The 19,472-nt window shown below is 35.5% G+C and overlaps 3 protein-coding genes across 4 annotated transcripts in view; all 3 read right to left on the bottom strand.

Moving 5' to 3' along the window:
• Positions 1 to 420: 420 nt before the first annotated feature.
• mvd (mevalonate diphosphate decarboxylase) lies at positions 421 to 10,707 on the bottom strand. Of its 2 annotated transcripts, none has more exons than XM_015373786.1 (10): positions 9,733 to 9,927; positions 9,485 to 9,555; positions 8,749 to 8,863; positions 8,500 to 8,649; positions 8,203 to 8,402; positions 3,993 to 4,067; positions 3,676 to 3,894; positions 3,182 to 3,297; positions 1,315 to 1,423; positions 421 to 1,216 (listed from the first exon to the last, which is right to left on the bottom strand). In XM_015373786.1, exons 1-10 carry the CDS (start codon positions 9,806 to 9,808, stop codon positions 1,136 to 1,138), a joined length of 1,212 nt encoding a protein of 403 aa, XP_015229272.1. In that variant the 5' UTR covers positions 9,809 to 9,927; the 3' UTR covers positions 421 to 1,135. The 2 variants fall into 2 exon arrangements, with proteins under 2 accessions (XP_015229272.1, XP_015229280.1); XM_015373794.1 differs by lacking the exon at positions 9,733 to 9,927 and adding an exon at positions 10,553 to 10,707 and having other exon boundaries at positions 997 to 1,216.
• Positions 10,708 to 11,863: 1,156 nt separating this feature from the next.
• pdcd5 (programmed cell death 5) lies at positions 11,864 to 16,808 on the bottom strand. Its single transcript, XM_015373721.1, has 6 exons — positions 16,566 to 16,808; positions 14,843 to 14,883; positions 12,805 to 12,866; positions 12,627 to 12,718; positions 12,483 to 12,554; positions 11,864 to 12,403 (listed from the first exon to the last, which is right to left on the bottom strand). The coding sequence occupies exons 1-6, from the start codon at positions 16,629 to 16,631 to the stop codon at positions 12,356 to 12,358; spliced, it is 381 nt and encodes a 126-aa protein (XP_015229207.1). The 5' UTR covers positions 16,632 to 16,808; the 3' UTR covers positions 11,864 to 12,355.
• Positions 16,809 to 19,010: 2,202 nt separating this feature from the next.
• The window catches only part of LOC107084273 (5-hydroxyisourate hydrolase-like), a 2,478-nt gene continuing 2,016 nt past the window's right edge, over positions 19,011 to 19,472 (bottom strand). Inside the window, exon 4 of the mRNA XM_015374034.1 lies at positions 19,011 to 19,386. Coding sequence (XP_015229520.1) covers positions 19,297 to 19,386 — 90 coding nt within the window. The 3' untranslated portion in view covers positions 19,011 to 19,296. The remainder of the gene's footprint in view (positions 19,387 to 19,472) is intronic.

Raw genomic sequence — 19,472 nt, 5'->3', positions numbered from 1 at the left:
AGGAGATGATCTACAGGGCACTGGCCCCTGTTGGTCTGCTCTAGAACCGCCCCTGCCTGTAGGATACCGGATTATTTTCTTCGCAGTAGTTCTCCCAGAGGAGTAGCCAGAAATTTTTTGTTGTCAAGTAATTGTTAATATATGAAAAATTTAAATGTTTTGAATATTCCACTTGAGAGTATTACTGCTGCCACCGTCTGTATTAAAGGGGAAGAAAAGGCAGGGGTGGCCAATGATTAGCTAAGGGTGGCCATGGCCACCCCTGGGCCCCCCCATCTAGCTCCGCCCCTGGGTTCTCCCCAATTTACTGAGTAATTATTAAATAAAAAACATTTTCCAAGAGTAGTAATAAGGATATAAATGATAGACCAAATACAATTATCTTGAGAAAAAATATATTTTATTTAATTTAAACCAGTGAATCTGATGGAGCTAAATTGAAGAAAAAGAACTGTTGTCATCTTTTCACAAAAAAAAACTATGCTAAATATAAAACTTAACATATTTCTCATTATAAATGCATTAATTTCATTCCTTACTATACAAATATTAATATTCTGAAATCTTTACATTAAGTTACAATTTAAGGGTATAAATTAAACAAATGTTTATCCGAATAGAAACGTGTCACCCTGCAAACATTGAAACATCAAGTCTTACAGGGATTCTCAACATCGGGAACATAAAAAGCCAAGTAAAAATGTACATTATGGGCCAATGGAAGATTTGTATGTTTTGATTTGTATGAAAACTTAAAAAAAAAAAAACTTAAAGAAAATGATTCTGAAAACACAGAACTTGATAATAATTGTTAAGAAGCATCAAAAATTAAGATATATTATATTTAAAATTTGTCCTAGAAAAAGAGAGTTAAAACATGGCGGCATCTACACATTAAAATGAACAGCAACGAAAAATAAATGCAAAACTGTCATCAGATTTTTTTTTTAATGTAATTTTGAAGGTTCTAATAGATACAATAAAATCTATACAGGTACATTTGAGCAATCAGAGAACAATTGGAAACAATAATTGACAAAATTAGAAATGAAATTCTTCAATGTTTTAATGTCTGATTTGGTGAGTAAGACCCTTTGCTGCAGAGCAGAGGACATTTCTTCACAGTAGAAGCTACTCAGACCATTTTCTTTGGTAGACCTTCTGCTGAAAGGAGGTGCTGAGAAGGATCCTCGACAACAAGAGGGCCTGGCCCAGCCTGAAAGTTATCAGGAAAAAATCACATCTTAAATAATAAAAAAAGAGACACATCCTTTGTTTGTATGCTTGTTATTGAAATGTTGAATACATTTTCACCTTTGTGCTGATGATGTAGTTCACTCCCTTTGGTAAAGGCTCTAAGCCGATACTCTGTTTCAGCTCCACAGTAAGAGCAGCAGACTTGACTGGAAGACCTTTAATAAAACTGAAGATAAGGAGCAACACTTAGAGACATTATTCCAGGAAACCAACAGCAAGCACACCTACTAGGTAAACAACAGTTTAAAACTTTTTATGAAAGGCAGCATCAGGTGCATATTGTTTTTTAAATTTATATTATATATATTTATTTTTTGGGGGGATATAATCCGGCTGCTTTATTTTTTTAAGTCAAAGTTCCAGACTCATATAGCTAACCTTGCATATAGTTGATAAATCTAGATTTGTGCACCTGTCCTTCTGTTTCTCCAGACTTAAGCCCTTGTCTGAAAGTCCCGCATGATTAGGCAAGAGGGAAATTCCCAACACATTTTACAAACATTACTCAGGTGAATATGATTGAGTTATACTCCAAAGCCCTTTGTGCTTTCAATAGAGCCCTGGGATCTCAGAAAATCTAATTAAGTGGTGAACATGAGAAAGTGATCTGTAAAAGTCATACTTGTTTTCATGTTTATCACTTGTCTATGTTTCAAATTTATAATCAGAAGTTCACCAGATTGATATCAAGGATCCTAAAAGCTATCAAAGCTTCTGGAGACTAAAAATTAAGGTGTAAGGTCATGAGGCCTGAGATCTTCTTACAATCAGATTAACATTTGGCTTATGGGTTTGTCTCACTACATAATAGTCTATAAATCTCTACCTAAAAGAGAAGCTTAAGCTGTAGGAATTCAGTGCAGCTGCTGTTAGATTTGTGCTTGTTTTATATGAGCAGGAAATCAAATAAAGTTGATACGCACAGCCCTTAGAAATAACAGGCGCCAAAATGTTGTTACACTAACGTTTATCTGCCGTCCATTGATTAGCACTGTAAAAACTCTACTGAACACATCCCAACAGGTTTCCTTTCATTTGACCTCATATGTGTCATATGTGTTTTAGCTAGAATAGCGACAAATATGTTGTTTAAAAAAAGAGCAAAGAGAAGCATTTTTTGTGGCACTAGTGGCTTGTTCTTGCAAAGTAGGCTGACAGGAACAGTCAAAATGAGCCTAAATGATACGTTTGTTTTAGATGTCTATGGCACATGCAGAGGCAAAATGTTTTTTTTTTATAAAAATTGTATCTAATTGGATTAAAAAACAAACAAAGAGATGGTCAGCTGCAGGGAATCTACAATCTGTACTGTCTGAAAGCAGTGTTAATTTAATATGCAAAATAAGTTGAGGAGACACTTAAGATGATGATGGAGGGACACAAGTGTTAGGAGGATCACTGGGAGTTTATGTAAAATTGCATCAAAACCTGGAAGAGTGCTCCCTTTCTCTTTCTTTCTGTCTGACGAATAAAGAGTTCCATGAAATCAAACTTAGATTAAAAGCCAATTTTAGATAAATTGGTACTTTTTAAATGTCCAATGAAAAGTAAAGGTACACTGAACATTAAGGGGTACTAAATAGTCTGCTGTAGTTCTAAACAAACATATACACATTTTGTACATTTACCTTTAATTGTAGAATGACATTTTTAGAAATTAGTATTTTTATTCCTTAAGGTGTAAATTTGAGTCTTTGTTTTGTTTTTATATTTTATCTCTATTGTGAATCTGGATGCTTTCATTTGCCTTTCAGTTTGCTGCTGGGACATCTGAATCTATCCCACTTTACCACAAAACAGGATCTTTCTAACATGATCAGTTCTTCTAAAATGTAGGAAAAGTAAACTAAAATAAAAATGAATTGTTACTCATAAACCCCGCCAAACAAAAAAAAACAAAACAAAAAAAAAAAACACCACATACTCTTCTCCATTTCTGTCTGGGGGAAAGAAGTGTTGAACCAACTGGACAAACTCTGGAACAAACTGCTGCAAAGCAAAGATCACAGCATTGGGACCAGCATCGAAGCTGTAGGCCACCTACAAGAGAGCAAACAGAGCGACGAGCAGCTCAGGAGATGCACTTTCAGGTTCCTCATTTTAAAAACAACCATGGAGGTTTCACATCTTCATTACACAACTTGAGAAGTTCAGTAGAAAAAATGAGGCAAACTGGTGTTAGAAGAAATGGAGATAATAAAAAAGACACAAAGCTAATGAGGATTTGTGTTTTCTGACCTGATTTTACCTTTTCTTTTTTACCATTCATTGAGCTATAATTATAGTAATCCTGCTGTATATTAATCCATCTTTTGTTTCCAGAACACAAAAATGTTATCATTTTAATCCAAATAAATAACTACAATGATAAAATAATTACAATGACATTTTGTCTTTAGGAGCTGTTCATTTCCTCACCCTTGTCTCCCCGTAGTATTTGTTATAACGATGCACCAAGTGGATGATATGCTGGGAGACACTGTTGAGGTAGAAGATAGGTGGGTGTGTGTCAAGGCAGGTAGCATGAAGCTGGTTGCTTTCCTTCATGGTTAGCTCTGCGAAAGCAGGAAAGTCCTTTCTTCGCACTGCCTCGATCATGTCTACCATTCGATGTGGAACGATAGCCTCTGCTCGGTGCTATGCACAAACACACAAAGCATACACGCTCTCATCCCCATCTTTCAACTAGACGGGTTCAGAATAAAATATAGGACTCATAAAAACACATAATTTACCTTTAACAGTAAACTTGTTTGTACGCTGGTCTGCATTCCAGAGGTGCTTCCTATAGGCTTGCGCTCAGCACTGGCCTAAGAAAAGAAAACAGAGGGTTCAATACATACATGTTCAATACATACTCTGTGCCAAGACTCAAAACTTTTTTTTTTTTCACTTTCTGAATTGAAACCTGTCTATAATTCATGTTTTAGTTTGGTTATAATATTACCAAATATTGCTATTGGTTAAATGAGAGATATAACGCTAACGATAGAAACGTGCAATGATATGAGCTGAAACTTCATCATTTAGAAAGTTTACACCCGCTTAAGCCCCCGAAAAGTTACGTTTCATTTTTTTTTTTATGAAAAAAACGGTGAAAACCCAAGGAACTTACTATGTCCTTGACCAATTTTGAAAAGTCGAGATGATTTCATGACTTTTTAAGCTTCTGATTGGTAAATTTTTAAATTTGAGTTCAATGGACCCAAACTTCTTGATCTATTTTAGGTCATAAACATGTTTCAACTGTGGGTTTCCAAAATGTTGTTCAACCTTTGGTCTGATTCCCAGATGTTCATCTGTTCTGGCCAACACAAGCAGGTAAAAACACTACGGGAATACATGCATACTAATAGTTATATACACGCATAGTTTTTTTTTTGCCATCTGTATTTTACTGGATTATTTATTTTTTTAATGGATTTTTTTTGCCTTTACTCACTACATTTGAACACATATTTATAATTTTCTACTCCTCAATTTCTCTCAACTAGCTCGTTACTTCTGCACATACTGACATCGACATGACACCTGCAATATAACCGAGGGAGAAAATCAAGAGAGCAAAAACAATCTGTGCAGTTTAGCACAGTCTGCTTATGGAAAAACACTGATAGCAACACGGACGAAGACAGGAGGCTGGAAAATTGCAGATGATGGATCAGATTTTTTAGATAAAAGACGCATCCAGTCCCTCTGTATTAGATTTTACATTGAAATGTTGACATTATGATTCATGATCCATTTCAAGTTTAATGCTATTTGCAACCTTAATGCTGTGAAAACCAAAACTCTAAAATTATTAAACCTCTCGTGCATTATTTCTGTTCAGTTCAATCTATATCATCCCATCTAAAAGTGTTATTTTAGAACCAAAACTGTATTTTTTCTGTTCTCCCTACCAACACAGTGAGCAAAAGAAAAATTTTCTGTGCAAAGAATGTTTTTTTTTTGTAAGAATAAAGTTTTTAAAGGTTTGTTCAAGGCAAAAAAAACTTAATTTAGCTTTTGAACTTAATTACTTATTTTATACTTTTAGTTAAGTAAAGGAAGTTCAATGTCTACTTTACCACTGTACTGTACAAAAAAAAAAAAAACACATACCCAAACAGACAGGTATGGGTACCTTAAGTAAAAAATGTGAGTACGTTTAACATTTCTGCTCACACCTTGTCGCATTTATGCGTTAATCTGTGGTATGACTCAGCATGCTGATCATCGGGGAGAGGACTGTGAGCGTGAGAATGTTAATCCAGAGTTTAAGGTCACTTTTGATTCTTTTATTATTTATCATTTTTGACAAATCGCTTTGTATAGTTATAGCTCAGTGCTGCCAGCATATATAACATGCTGGTTTCAGACCTGATAAAGTCAATCTATGATTTAANAAATTTTCTGTGCAAAGAATGTTTTTTTTTTGTAAGAATAAAGTTTTTAAAGGTTTGTTCAAGGCAAAAAAAACTTAATTTAGCTTTTGAACTTAATTACTTATTTTATACTTTTAGTTAAGTAAAGGAAGTTCAATGTCTACTTTACCACTGTACTGTACAAAAAAAAAAAAAACACATACCCAAACAGACAGGTATGGGTACCTTAAGTAAAAAATGTGAGTACGTTTAACATTTCTGCTCACACCTTGTCGCATTTATGCGTTAATCTGTGGTATGACTCAGCATGCTGATCATCGGGGAGAGGACTGTGAGCGTGAGAATGTTAATCCAGAGTTTAAGGTCACTTTTGATTCTTTTATTATTTATCATTTTTGACAAATCGCTATGTATAATTATAGCTCAGTGCTATCAGGATATATAACATTCTGGTTTCAGACCTGATAAAGTCAATCTATGATTTAAGTTTGAAAATAAGTTAAATTAAATGTCTGAAAGGAATTACAGTGCTATATGGCTAGAATTCTCAACCTCACCATCTGTGTAACCAGTTTCCCCCAAGCTCCATAATGATCTTAATTTTTAGGTCAGAACTGATATGAAGTATTACACATTTTCACATAAATTTTGTTATTTATATATCACCGCATTTGCATGGAAAGTGGCGTACACAAGTTTCAGGCCCTGTTTTGAATCTACTCCAGCTGTACAATGGCAGCCAATTTAATGAACAGCATTTCATTGGCTGCTAGCACATTTTAGGATTGATTTTAAAATCCTTTTATTTGCTTTTAAAGCTCTTAATAGTCTTGCCCCACCCTTCCTGTCTGAGCTGCTAACCTCTCGCTCCCGTGTCACACCTTGACGATTTAGCCAGTGTATGCCTAATGTACGAATAATCTGGCAAAAACACTGGCATACGTTGGATAATTTATGGGTACGCTTTGTATAAGTTATGAGCACGCTGAAAAATGCCGGCAAACGTCGACATATGGAAAGTACATTGAGAAGGTATGACAGCATATGCTCATTCATGGGTCATACGTTACAGGCAAGTTATCTGATCATTGACCTAGGTTTAGTGCAAGTTACTCATAAGTCGTGGTGTGTAACCTATGAGTAACGTGTGCATAACTTATGCGTAACTTTTCAAGAACTTATTTCCAACACATATCAACGCATTTAACATGTTCCAGACGACCACTGGACAGGTTTCTAATGCGTATTGGCAGCATTTTGGTATGAAAGGGGGTTCACAGGAGGAAACGTTCTGAACCCTTTCAGACTGAACCCCCATCATAGGTTGAGTGAGAAGGTGAGTGTGATGGATCCTCCCTAAGTTCATGCCCACTGCCAACAATCTTTCTAGCAGACATAACGCTGAATCTGCTGCGACTGGAATCCTTCTTTCGTTCTTTTTCTTTCTTCTTCTTTTTTGTGGTAGGTGGTAAACAGCAGCTAGGTTAATACCGCAATCAAAGAGATCTTTTTATGCAGGCCGGGCCGCCTCTGGACGCATTGCTGCTTGTGACATTTCATGGGCATTACGCTGCCATGCATTATGCATAAGTTAGGCTGTCCTGGACAGAAGTTCTGGACTCGTTATGAATATGCTATGCATACGCCCAAACTGGAAAAAAATGTTTTAGGAGATTCTGGGACGTCAGGCATATGCTGGCTAAATGGTCAGGGTGTGACAGGGGCCGCCTTAGATCAGTTGTTACTGAAGGTGCCAAAGACAAAATGCAAGCTCAGAGGGGACCATGTGTTTTCTGTTGCAGCCCCTAAGCTGTGGAATGACGTTCCCTTGACCATTAGACAGGCCTCTTCTCTTTCTTGTTTTAAGCCTCTTCTTAAGACCCATTTATTTTCCTTGGCTTTTAACACAATCTGAGATGTTGACTTTGTCTCACTTTTATTATTGCTTTTTATTTTATTACTACTTTTATACACCACTTAATTTATCGTTTGTATGATTGATTATTTGCATTTTATGATTGTGTATAGCACTTTGGTCCTGTTGGGTGTTGAAAGTGCTTTAACAAAACTTGGTATGGTATTCCTAACAAACTTAAAAACAGAAAAAAAAAATTGTCTGACTATATGTCCACTGTGCGAAAAAAAAGTTATGCATGTTTATATATTGATTATTTATTCTCCAGATGCACAGTATTTATATTAATATTTATATTATTATTATTATTATTATTATTATTATTATTATTATTAAAAACACTGTATAGTACAGTATTTTAATTATTTTTTGTTTAAATTTTTTTAACTTAAAAAAAGTGCATAAACATAACTTATTCTGTTGTGTTTATGCACTTTTTAAGGTCCACATTTGTGTGACCACTTTTGCCTCTGTAACACCACTGTTTCCCCAATAAAGGGACAATAGAGGGATTTTCTATTACTATTTATATTACTAAATATAAAGCTTAATTATTTTAAATAGCATGAACTAAATAATAAGGGTGCTGTACTTAATGCTTTTTACATGTAGATACATATATGTCAACAATCATTTTCAGAGAAATGTATAAATCAGACTCACCACTAGAACAAGAACCCTGAGTTCCGGCCAGTGGCTCTCTGGCTCCACCTGCTGAGCTACGCTGTCCTTCCCATCCTCCTTGCTTCCCATGATCCATTGGACAAACCCACCATACATGCTTCTGCAGGCACTGCCTGAGCCTTGACGGGCGATCCCTGACAGCTCTCCTTCCACACCAAATGCCTGGGCTAGCGTATAAACTGCAAAAAGAAGATGTAAAAAACAATATATGTTACAATAAAACAGTTTCTTTTTTGGGAACTATAACAGTGGATTGCAAGAAATACAAAGGCTCACCCAGACATGCATAGCCAGCTGCTGAAGAGGCCAGTCCAGCAGCAGTGGGGAAGTTGTTAACAGAGCAAATGTGGACTTTATGAGACAGTCCCACGGACTCAGTCGAACGAGGGTTTCTTTCACTGCGTCTCTTCCTTGCTAATCTTCTGACTAAGTAGAAGGAAAGAAATAAGTGCATCCGATTTAGAAGCTTAATATTTCTGTACTCTAAACGATTTTAAAGTGCAAACGCCAGCAGAGAGGACTCACTCTCTCTCAGGCAGGACTGAAGTCTTGGATGAGAAATGTCCTCTTCTTTGCCATTGAGCCACAATCTGTCCTCCTTAAAGGATCTGCTGATTGCAACTGTCGTTGTTGTTTTTAACTTAACAGAAAACAATACAGGAAAGATTCATACATCTATTTTTGCTTTACACCATCATAGCTCTGCTCAAACTTTAAAATATATAGATAAATTAGTCACCCCTGGTTACAATGAAAGGTTAAAATAAAAAAAAACTATAAAATGGCACAGGAAAAAACAGTGTTCCACTTTTTAACACCATTACAAAAAATAAATTATGACCAGAGTTGGTAAACTTTGACATATTATGATCATTCCATTATACTAATGTTATTGTGAAATTTTAATTTTCAATTATGATTTATATGAAAGCTAACTTTAGTAGCAGGTTTAATAAACAAGAAATCCACTGAAAGATATACATATTTTCTGGGCCCCTATGTTTTACAGACAGTCAGGTGTATTAGTCTTCCAAGCATTGTACAGAAACAGGTCGGGGAGGGGTAACAATCTTACTGAATTGGACTGGATTTCCTGTCATTTCAACAGGACAAATAAAGAATTGCATTATAGAACCTCGGACAAATTAAAACACGAGCATGTTGCTGCAAAAACAATACTTTACTGACTAACAGAGTAGGAGGAACTAATGTTTGTCATGCATTAGCTGTGAATAAAGCTTAACTGATATTTTTCACCTACCTGTTCTTGATGCAGAGTGACGCTTAAAGATGAATTGATGGGTAAAATTAAATCTTCGTCCCTCTTGCCCCCTGGAATATGAAGCGTTTCATTAATTAAACCGACAAAAAAGCGTTTAAAATGTCAATTAATTTGTTAATTAACAGCGATTGCAGCAATTTTAAACCAGATAACGTAAAGGTGAGAAGCTTTAGCAGTCAGTCGCTACTATAACCACTCAGTTACAGTTACATTTAACGTGTACTTACAGTATTTAATAACAGCTATATTCATAGGAGCCGTGCAGGTAACCATACACGGTGTGTCCATGTTGTCTTCAGGCATCGCTCTGTCTGTAAACCCGTTTTAGCAATTCCAAAATAGCATCAATTCAGCCACTCTGAAGGAAGAGTTTAAGTGTTTAGCATTATCTGTAAAGCTAATTCAACCACACTGTATCGTTTTCCTAGCAATCTCTTCTGATTGGCTGATTATAAACATGTGGTTTTACCATTCACCAATCACCTCACACATGCTTGACGTAATAGTCCAAGTGGCCAATCAGAGACCATCTGACCACGGTCGCGCAGAAGTGGGGCAAGGACACGCGCCTATAAAAAGTTTTTAATGTAGCAAATGAAGTTCTGAAAACAGCTACAAATAGGTGCATACCATTGAATTAAGACATTAGAATGAATTAATATTAGGGTCTAGATTTATGAGAAAATGCAAAATATATTTTAAGGAGGTCCTCCATAATACACACACAGGTTGACACATTTGAAGGGCTTATTTATCTAAAATCTAATATGACACAAGAAAAATGGACTCCAAAATTGTTTCTAAGACTTAACATTTGACATAAAAAATATATATATATATATATATATATATATATAAAAGAAACGTCATGGACTGAAAAGTTATTCCTTGTACTGAATAATCTAATTTGTAAGAGTTTGTAAATTTAAATACTCCTCTAAAAGTTTGTAAGCAGTGAGAAGCAAGAATCAGTGTAAGATTTCTTAGCTGTATGATCATGGACATTACTGCAATGACTCGATCATGCTTCCTACAATGTGACCTTACCATTTGGGGCAATGTCATCCATGTCCAGTCCGGGCATCTGCATTAGCATGTATAATGCAAGGTTATAATACTTTTAGAGATATAAGCCAACAACTAATACACTCCAAACAGTCCTCTGCCACCCATCCATTTTCTAACAAGCTTAGTCCCAAGCGGAGTCGCGAGGGGTGCTGGTGCCTATCTCCAGCTGTCAATGCGAGAGGCGGGGAACACCCTGGACAGGTTGCCAGTCCATCGCAGGGCAACACAGAAACAGACAGACAGGACAAACAACCATTCACACACACTCACACCTAAGGGGACTTTAGAGAAGCCCCCTGCAGTCATGATTTCGGACTGTGGGAGGAAGCCGGAGTACCTGTAGAGAACCCACGCATGCTCAGGGAAAACATGCAAACTCCATGCAGAAAGACCCCAGGCCGGGAATCGAACCCAGAACCTTCTTGCTGCAAGTGCTGCCCACTGAGCCACTCAGCAGCCCCAGTCTTCTGCATGTGATTATTAAAAAACTGATATTGTAATCTTGTTATATTGCACAGCCCTTTACAGAAATAATGAATCACATCAGCAGACGCTCCAACCACTGACATCTTGGTTTCTAAATGTGTTACAAAACTCCCTTTCACCTGAAAAGAGACTATGGGTGACTGAGCAGTAGCCCAGTTAGTTGCTTCTCTGGTTTTGGAATATCTGAACACCAAGAAGATAGGAGGCCAAGTCTCTGCATGGGGCCACAGTCCACCCTCAGACCTGGAAGTTTGAGGGGGTCTGAATTTTTTTCCTCCTACTCCATTTTCCATTTATTAAACAATATTCTCTTAAAAAAAAAAAAAAACTTTTCAAAAATAACTTATAGTGAAGCGTCCTCAATGTGGATGAGTAACAGACTACTGGAAAACTGTCCAGTCAGCTATCTTTCCAAGGATTTGACTGGTCTCATGTCAATTTTTTTCATTAGTCAATAGCTCAATCTTTAAAATAAAAACTAAACACTAAAAAATACATGAGTCCCTAATATGTTTAAAAAATATAATTACTGTAACATTTTGATTAGATCATGTACAAAACTTTAATCGACAATTGCATATGAATGAAAGTCTTAAGACTGAATGACCTGTATCCTGGCAGTGACATTTTTACGGTTTTTCTCTAACAGTACTTTGAAACAATAGTAATCTTTGTTTGGAAGATTATATTCAAACCTGAAAACCTTATGTATGTAACTAAAGGAAACTGCTTCATTTGCACAAGTTGATAAATAAAACATTGGTGTGATGGAAGAGAATAGCAAAAATTAAGGCTTTGTTTTTTATTATTTTAATGAAAACTTTAGCAATACGAGTCTGCAACAAGAAAACTATGTAAGAGCAATGATCAAAGCTACCAGGATGTTAGCTTTGAGTAAATAAGATTACAGAACAGTTCAGATGAGTTAATCTCCAGCAGTCTGCCTCGCTCTGTTTGTAAAACAGACTTTAACCATAAAGAAAATTTTGTGAAGAGGAGTCAGAGTGCTTTCAGCTATCATGGGCACATCACAAGCTGTACAAATTTGTAGCAACTTGAGTGAGAAGAGATTACAAAAGAGCCTTCGTTAACACTCTGTACTTTTCTGAAACCACCCTCAACACAGAAAATATTAACCTATTGTCCTTGTTCTTCTGTTTAATGTATCCATTCCAAGGAAAGGAAACGTGTGTATTTTATATAAATACACAATTCAGAGATCTTTGCAGAGTCCCGGCAATGCAGATCACTTCCTGGATCTTTTTTTTTGTCAGATTCCAGGGCTTCAGTCAAAACTCAGTAATCATCCTCGTCGTCCGAGTCCATCACCCTCCGTCTGTTGAACTGCCAGCCAGACACAAAGCACAAAAATAAGTGGGACATAAAACCATTCAATCATGCAAGACATTATACAGGGTCTTACTGTAACCGTTGTCTTTTTCTCCGTTTGCTGGCTGATTTTTTCTAGGATCTCAATTAATCCAGACTCAGAAATCTGTTTAAAGAGGAAAGTTGCTTGTTACTCCTCAGCGGAGCTGACAGAATGAACCGTTTGATGTCATTTCACCTTTCCTCCCAGCTTTCCAAATCGTGCCATCTGAATAAGATAGTTCTCGACTGCGTTGGCCTTCTCAGGCTTCACCAATGCAAGATTGCTTACTGAAAAATAATAAATTAGATGTAAGTTTATATATTTATAAGTTCATTCTTTTAGGAGAAAGACACGACTGTAAACACCCACTCACATCGTGCTCGAGCAGACTGATCCAGTACTTGCGCTAAAATCGAGTTCCTCATCTCCGTTTCTCTGAATTAAAAAAAGAGCATCGTCACAGTATCAGTTTAAGAGGAAACCCAGGTAAAAGACAAAACAATAAAATAATTCCATTTAGTTATAGATAAATCATAAGATCTGCTGAGAACTTCAATGACAGGTATCCAATGTTCAGAATGACAACATACATGTTTTTAAGAGGTTTACTTGCATGAATATTCACAGGATTTTTACAAACTTGGAAATTGTGGAATAAGGGATGTTCGGATCAAGATTTGCTTTTGACTCTTGTTAAAATTTGGTAAGAATAAGCAGATACATTTCACATGAACAGATCTGCATTCTGTAAACCCAAAGTATAATACAGTTATAATAAACAATGCTAATTTTATGCCCAACACCCGTGTAGCTCTTACAGGGTTTATACAGGAATAAGTAACTCTAGTTTAATGCTTTTTATTTCTCTTTTAAAGCTCTCAGAAAAATGTTTAATGCCATCTATATATCTATCTATATTAGGGGTGGAACGGTTCACAAAATCCACGGTTCGGTTCGATTCACAGTTTCTGGTCACGGTTTTCGGTTCGGTTCGATACATGTTGATTGTTACACCGAAATCCCATAAAAATTTATGAAATTAATGAAAAAAATCCCCCAAAAAATAATGGATTGTAATTATTTTAAATGATCCGCGGAAACCCTGGATCATTTCCGTATGTTTTGCTGCTTTGAATTTAATCATCTCACGCATGCTCTCTACCATCTCCATACGGAAATGATCAAGGGTTTCCTCGGATCATTTAAAATAATTACAATCCATTATTTTTTGGGCGATTTTTTCATTAATTCCATAAATTTTTATGGGATTTCGGTGTAACAATCAACATGTATCGAACCGAACCGAAAACCGTGAATCGAACCGAACCATGGATTTTGTGAACCGTTTCACCCCTAATATATATATATATATATATATAAATAAAATGGCAAATCCTTCGCCATCTTTATCTTCAACAGGGTGCAGCAATGTCCCGAATTCCTTGTTTTCCAGCCACTTTTGTTGAAATTAGCATTTTCCCATTCCCTAGCCTTTTCTCCACTTTGAGCTTCTTTCCGAACATAAAGCTTTACGATCAACCGGAAGCAGTTCCGCACAAACATGCGGAATCCGTTATACCTGATATAATATATCTGATGAAATTGCTTTTATAAACTTTTTTTTTTCAATAAAGCATTTAAAATGTTACTATAAATCACATTAAATAAATGTTAATGTCAATTAAGGCATTAATTTAATAAAATAAATATTGAATGACTTTTAATGACCCACGGAAACCCTGTCTTAAGAACAGTAAGTAAAATCAATGTGACTGACTTACATGACTTAGTAAACTGATGTTATGAAATGCTGCATTATCATTGAAACTATAACAAATATCAAACTTGCAAAAACTGCTAAACTTCTCCCATCCCGTTTTAAAGCAGCTTCTTGTTATAGAAGTTGAAATCTATTGTTTTAGTTATTTTTATGCCAACTGCCTTTATCAGCAATCAAACCTTACCCTTGACTGTCTCTTATGTGAAGAAGGGTTAGATTTGGTTCTTTTTAAAGCAGATGCTGATACCGTTTATTCTATCATTAGTCTAACCAATCCCTGATATGTGCTGTCATTTTTTTGGACCGTTTATGCAGCAGATATTTCATCATGATAAAAATTAGGTGGTAATAAATATTTGACGTCTTAATAAAAAGTAAAAAATACTAACATATTAAAACAATGGAGAACAAATGCAGGGAGCAGCAATGCATGTGCTGCACCTGATTTGCACTAATGAATAGGCAAATGCATTAACATAGTGGCAATAGAAGTAAAAAAAAACAAAATGTTAACATTGATCCAAATATTGTCCAGCCGATGGATCAATCCATGTGTAATTAGTTGAACAACTTAATGAAAGATGATTTAATCGTCTTCACTTCAGGCCTTTCTATATTTAAGGGATCTTACCTCTGCTTAGCTTCCTCACCCTGCTGATTGTTTGGAGCATCCTAAAAACAAACAACATAGTCAGGTTTATTGTACAGATTCTGCACTAAGATTACACAACACACAGCCAATATGTTTGATTCCATTATTAATATAATGAATAAAATAACGAATTATAAATACCATGTGGCACTGAAACTGCCCTCTAACTTAGATCTATCTTACTGTATTTATCACTGAGATGTAGGAATCAAGGTTTCATTGACCATACTTGTCTATGGATTCCTTCTAAGGTCTGACTCGCTAATGTCAATTACCAAGGAACCAGATTTTGTTTAATACTACAATTTATACAAAATTTGATTTAAAATATGCCTAGTTAAAATAATGAACACAAGAAATCATCATATTGGCCTTCTTTTGATAGATGAAAGCATGCCTCCTTAAAAAGGATACATGCATAGTCACATTTTATGCCTATACAAAGAAAGAAAAAGAGTCCTGTTACGATTAAATTGTGTAATCTACGGTACTCCAAGCATCTGTCCTACTAGGGTGCTTATAGTCCTATTTGAGCCTATATGAAACCCCAACAAATAAACAGACATGGCACCATCTACAGGTAGTTCTGGCCACTGATGCTGCTAATAAATTCTAACCCAGCTGTTTCCCAGCATAGCTGGAAATTCATTCCTCTTTGGATTAAACCTCCTCTTGCACCTTTCAAAGACTTTATGTGGACTTTTTTTTGGTGACTCTGCTGGGAGTTCCACACTTAATCCACGCTTGTGTTTTCACCATTTGTTTTTTGACTTATTTTTAACAACTGTTTTTAATCATTTCAAAAAATGCTTAAGAAAAACATAAAACAAACCATTTTAATAATTCTAATTTCTTTGCTAGATTAGACGTGGACAAAATTGATAATAAATGTAAAAAGCTTTTTTTTTTCTTTTTTTTTTTTTCCCAAAACTACCTCCAGGTTAAGTTGGAGCCCAAAATGAAACAACACTAAAAAATATTAATAATATATAAAGTCATATTCTCCACAATTTATCTAGATGGGCAACAAGAAAACAAAAAGGAGCTGCTCTCTGTATTTCATGAAACATATTTCCAACAAACTTTTGTCTGCTCAGTTACTAAAAGGAAAAAGCAGTAGATAAATCACTATGAACTTCCAGTGCAGGACTGTAGTTCTGCATTGCTGGGACATAAAAATCTTTTCTTTGTTTTTTTTTAATCAACTAGCGCATATAATTGAGAATTATCACTCAGGAGGTTTAAATGAGAGATCTCCCCAGTCCAGCCTGCCCCAGGATTTTTCCACGGGTTGTCAAAATACAATTAACGTGGGTTTGACTGATTTGACAGAAACGTCTTGCTTGTTGTAACTAAATATCTACCGAGACCTGATACTATAAATAAGTTAGTAGCGTATCAGCCTAAACACAGAAAATGGGCTATTTATATAAATCGTTAATATTTTTGTGTCAGTTTCAGGTTTCAGGGGGTGGGTGTGAGCTCAAACAATCACACCAAGCTAGCACTAACGTTTATGCTAACGGAGGGAAAGCCATGCAGCTTGACTAAACTACACCTTGTATTTTATATAATTCTGTAGACAACTTCAATGCATTTTCAGCGTTTATTACAACCACATTGTTAGCAGTGAACTGACTGAGTCCAGCATCTCCTAATAAGGAGGCCTTCAACACGTTTCCAGCTCCTGCTCAGTCCTTACCGCCTGCTTCGCCTGCAGCTCCGCCATTCTCTGCCGCCTTATCGCCTCCAATTCTTCGTCTGCCATTGCTGCTTAAAGCAGAGTAAACCTTCAAATATAAAACAGGATAAGATACTGTATCCGAAACGAACACTCCAAGCAAGAAGAGTCTAGGCCTTTCCAACACAACCAGGACACGATAATCGAACGCAGAGAACAATGATCCCGCACTCAGGGGAGAGCGATGGAACTTCTTCCTCGTGTATTTTATTGGCAGTTGGCAAACAACTTTTGCAGCGCATTACCGCCACCTTCCGAAATTGAGTCTGGGACCAGTCAGTAAAATCAGTAATGGAGTAAAGTATAGATACCTAAAAAGTGTACTTAAGTACAGTAACGAAGTATTTGTACTTTGTTACTTGACACCTCTGTAAAAAAGGCCTTAATAACAAAGTCTGGTCCATTCCCTGCTAATATTTCTTTGATTAAGAATTGCATTTTTTGTTCTAAACATTTAGCTTTACAGTAAATCATCGCTTCTGGTTTTATACTTTTTACAATAGGAATTACAGGCTCTACAGTTTCTAATTCTCTGTTCAGTCCTGTGTGCCCAAGTCTCAAATGGGACATAATATCTTCTTCCTTTCAATTCTTTTTTTAATTTCGAAGATATATATTTCCCTACTTTCCTCTGTAAGTTCCAATAAAATCACCTTTTCCCAAAGTTGTTTTTTTTTTCTTTGATAATACATTTCCCTCTGATTTACTTATTTGACATGGAAATCTATAGCTGTTTCACAAGCTCCCTTCTTTGTAAACATATCTGCTACCTCATTTCCCTCTGCTCCTATATGAGATGGAACCCATACAAAAAAAAGCTTTGCTAGAACTGAACAGTCTATATAAAGTCTGGTTGATTTCTAAAAGATTGTCTTGAATCTGATTTGTTTGGATACCATATAATGCACCTCTAGAATCTGAAATTATTAAAGCTTTCTCTGAATTATTGTGCTCTCTCGAGTTTAATAAGTAAAGCCAATAATTCTCCATTTAAAACAGATGAATTATTATTATTATTATTATTATGACTCTTTTGTTCTATAAAATTCCTAAATCATTTATAACAAAATCAATTCCTGCTTTGCCCTTCATCATTTTAGATGCATCTGTTTATATTGCATCATAAAATAAGACTCCCGAAAATATACAGTAGTTATTAACATCTTTACTTTTATACGTCTTCCATTTCAGCAGATTTAAGTCAACCTTTACTTTGTGAAAAAAAAAACATGGATTTATAACAGACAACAGACTTAGTTCTAATTCAGTTAGACATGTTCTTTTACAGCCCTTTCTACCATCCACAGAAAACTAGAAAAGTGTTTTAAGACTTGCTCTTGACAAGGATGGAAAAGCTTTTTCACAGGGAAACTTTTACTCTATCCCTGCAAATGTGCTCAAAAAAGCAGTTATTAATATCTTCTCCATTTCAAAGGCATTTCAACCACTTCTACCTTGAGAGTTCCGCAAAGCTTGAGCCTGAATAATGTCAAACTTTTTTTAGATTACTTTTAGCTGCCAATCTATACACCACAATAATCAATAACCGATCTAATCAGTGCTACATAGATTGATTTTTGCTCCCCAAACATGCCCTCCTAGACATCTCATCATGTTAATTACCCTCTTGCATCTGTCTACACCTTTATTAATATGCAATAGCCATAACAGCCCAGAATCAAATCAGATTTTCCAAAAACAGACTCATTTACCCTTTCTAAATTATGCCCATACAAGTTAATATTTTTATTACTTATATTTGTCTTGTAAAAAACCCAGGAAAGGATGGTTGTATTTATCAGACGGTTACAGTGTGTGACTCTCAAAAAAATTATGCTTTCAAATTTCACACAAGCATTAGAGCTTTCACACAATAAATGATCCTTTTTATACATTTTTGATATCTTGAAATCTTAATCTTTTGAAATCTTAAAAAAATTACACATTCTGACAGTAATGAAAAAACATATTTGTTTTTGTTATTCTTGATCTACTTACAATATTTCAACATCAAAATAAAAATAAAAAAACTACCAGGAGTACACTAATTAGTTATCAGCCCTAATTTCCTTTACTTTGGAAGATCAGGCTGACGTTTACGTCTTATCTACCTTTGCAAAGGTCTCAAAATAAGCCACTGTCAATGCTCTAAACTTTTAAATTACATAGAGCGTCAGCTTTTGTTTCTTTTATTGTCTCGTAGGTATTGTTTTTTTTATTTAAATAAGATTGAAACATTGTAAGTGTCTATTGTAGTCGAATAAAAATTCATAAAAAACAGTGTTGGTGAAATTAGACTTGCAATTTCGTCCTTAACATGTTTTTATAGTAAAGAAATCCATATCATAAACATTCATCACTATTATACGAATTACGTTTACATAATAATAATGAATAATGATGGAAGTCAAAAACCGTTAACACGTTTGAATAATGCAGGGAAAACAATCTCAAAGTTAGACTTATTTGTGTGTTTTACACCAGATTGAGTACATGTGAAGTTTATTTCTATGGTTGTAATAAAAAAAAAGATTTGAAGTTGTAAAGCTAATTCTCTTGGAGAAAATGAACATTTGCTTCTTTCATCACTTTGTTGCAATGACCATAGCCTACTATGTGGAGTAATCAATGCCTTTTTCTTCAATCAGGCAGTCAGAAGGCAAAGGTTGAGGCGATTGATCACAAATCTTCTCTAGCTCCCCCTGTACGTGCTGTAGGAGAAACGACTGACAAGCAGCGGCACATGATACCTCTGGTCCGAGTCAGTTATAGTGAAAACAATCTGGGGGGTAAGGCAGGAATAAAACAATTACTGAAATTTTTTTTCCGGTTAGATTATACCTGTTCATATCTAGAAGGATGAGCTGT

The sequence above is a fragment of the Cyprinodon variegatus genome, unplaced genomic scaffold (assembly GCF_000732505.1).
Source record: "Cyprinodon variegatus isolate N-32 unplaced genomic scaffold, C_variegatus-1.0 Scaffold5, whole genome shotgun sequence".
Classification (NCBI taxonomy): Eukaryota; Metazoa; Chordata; class Actinopteri; order Cyprinodontiformes; family Cyprinodontidae; genus Cyprinodon; species Cyprinodon variegatus.
Note: the sequence above shows the minus strand (reverse complement) of the source record. Positions and strands in the feature narration are given on the sequence as shown.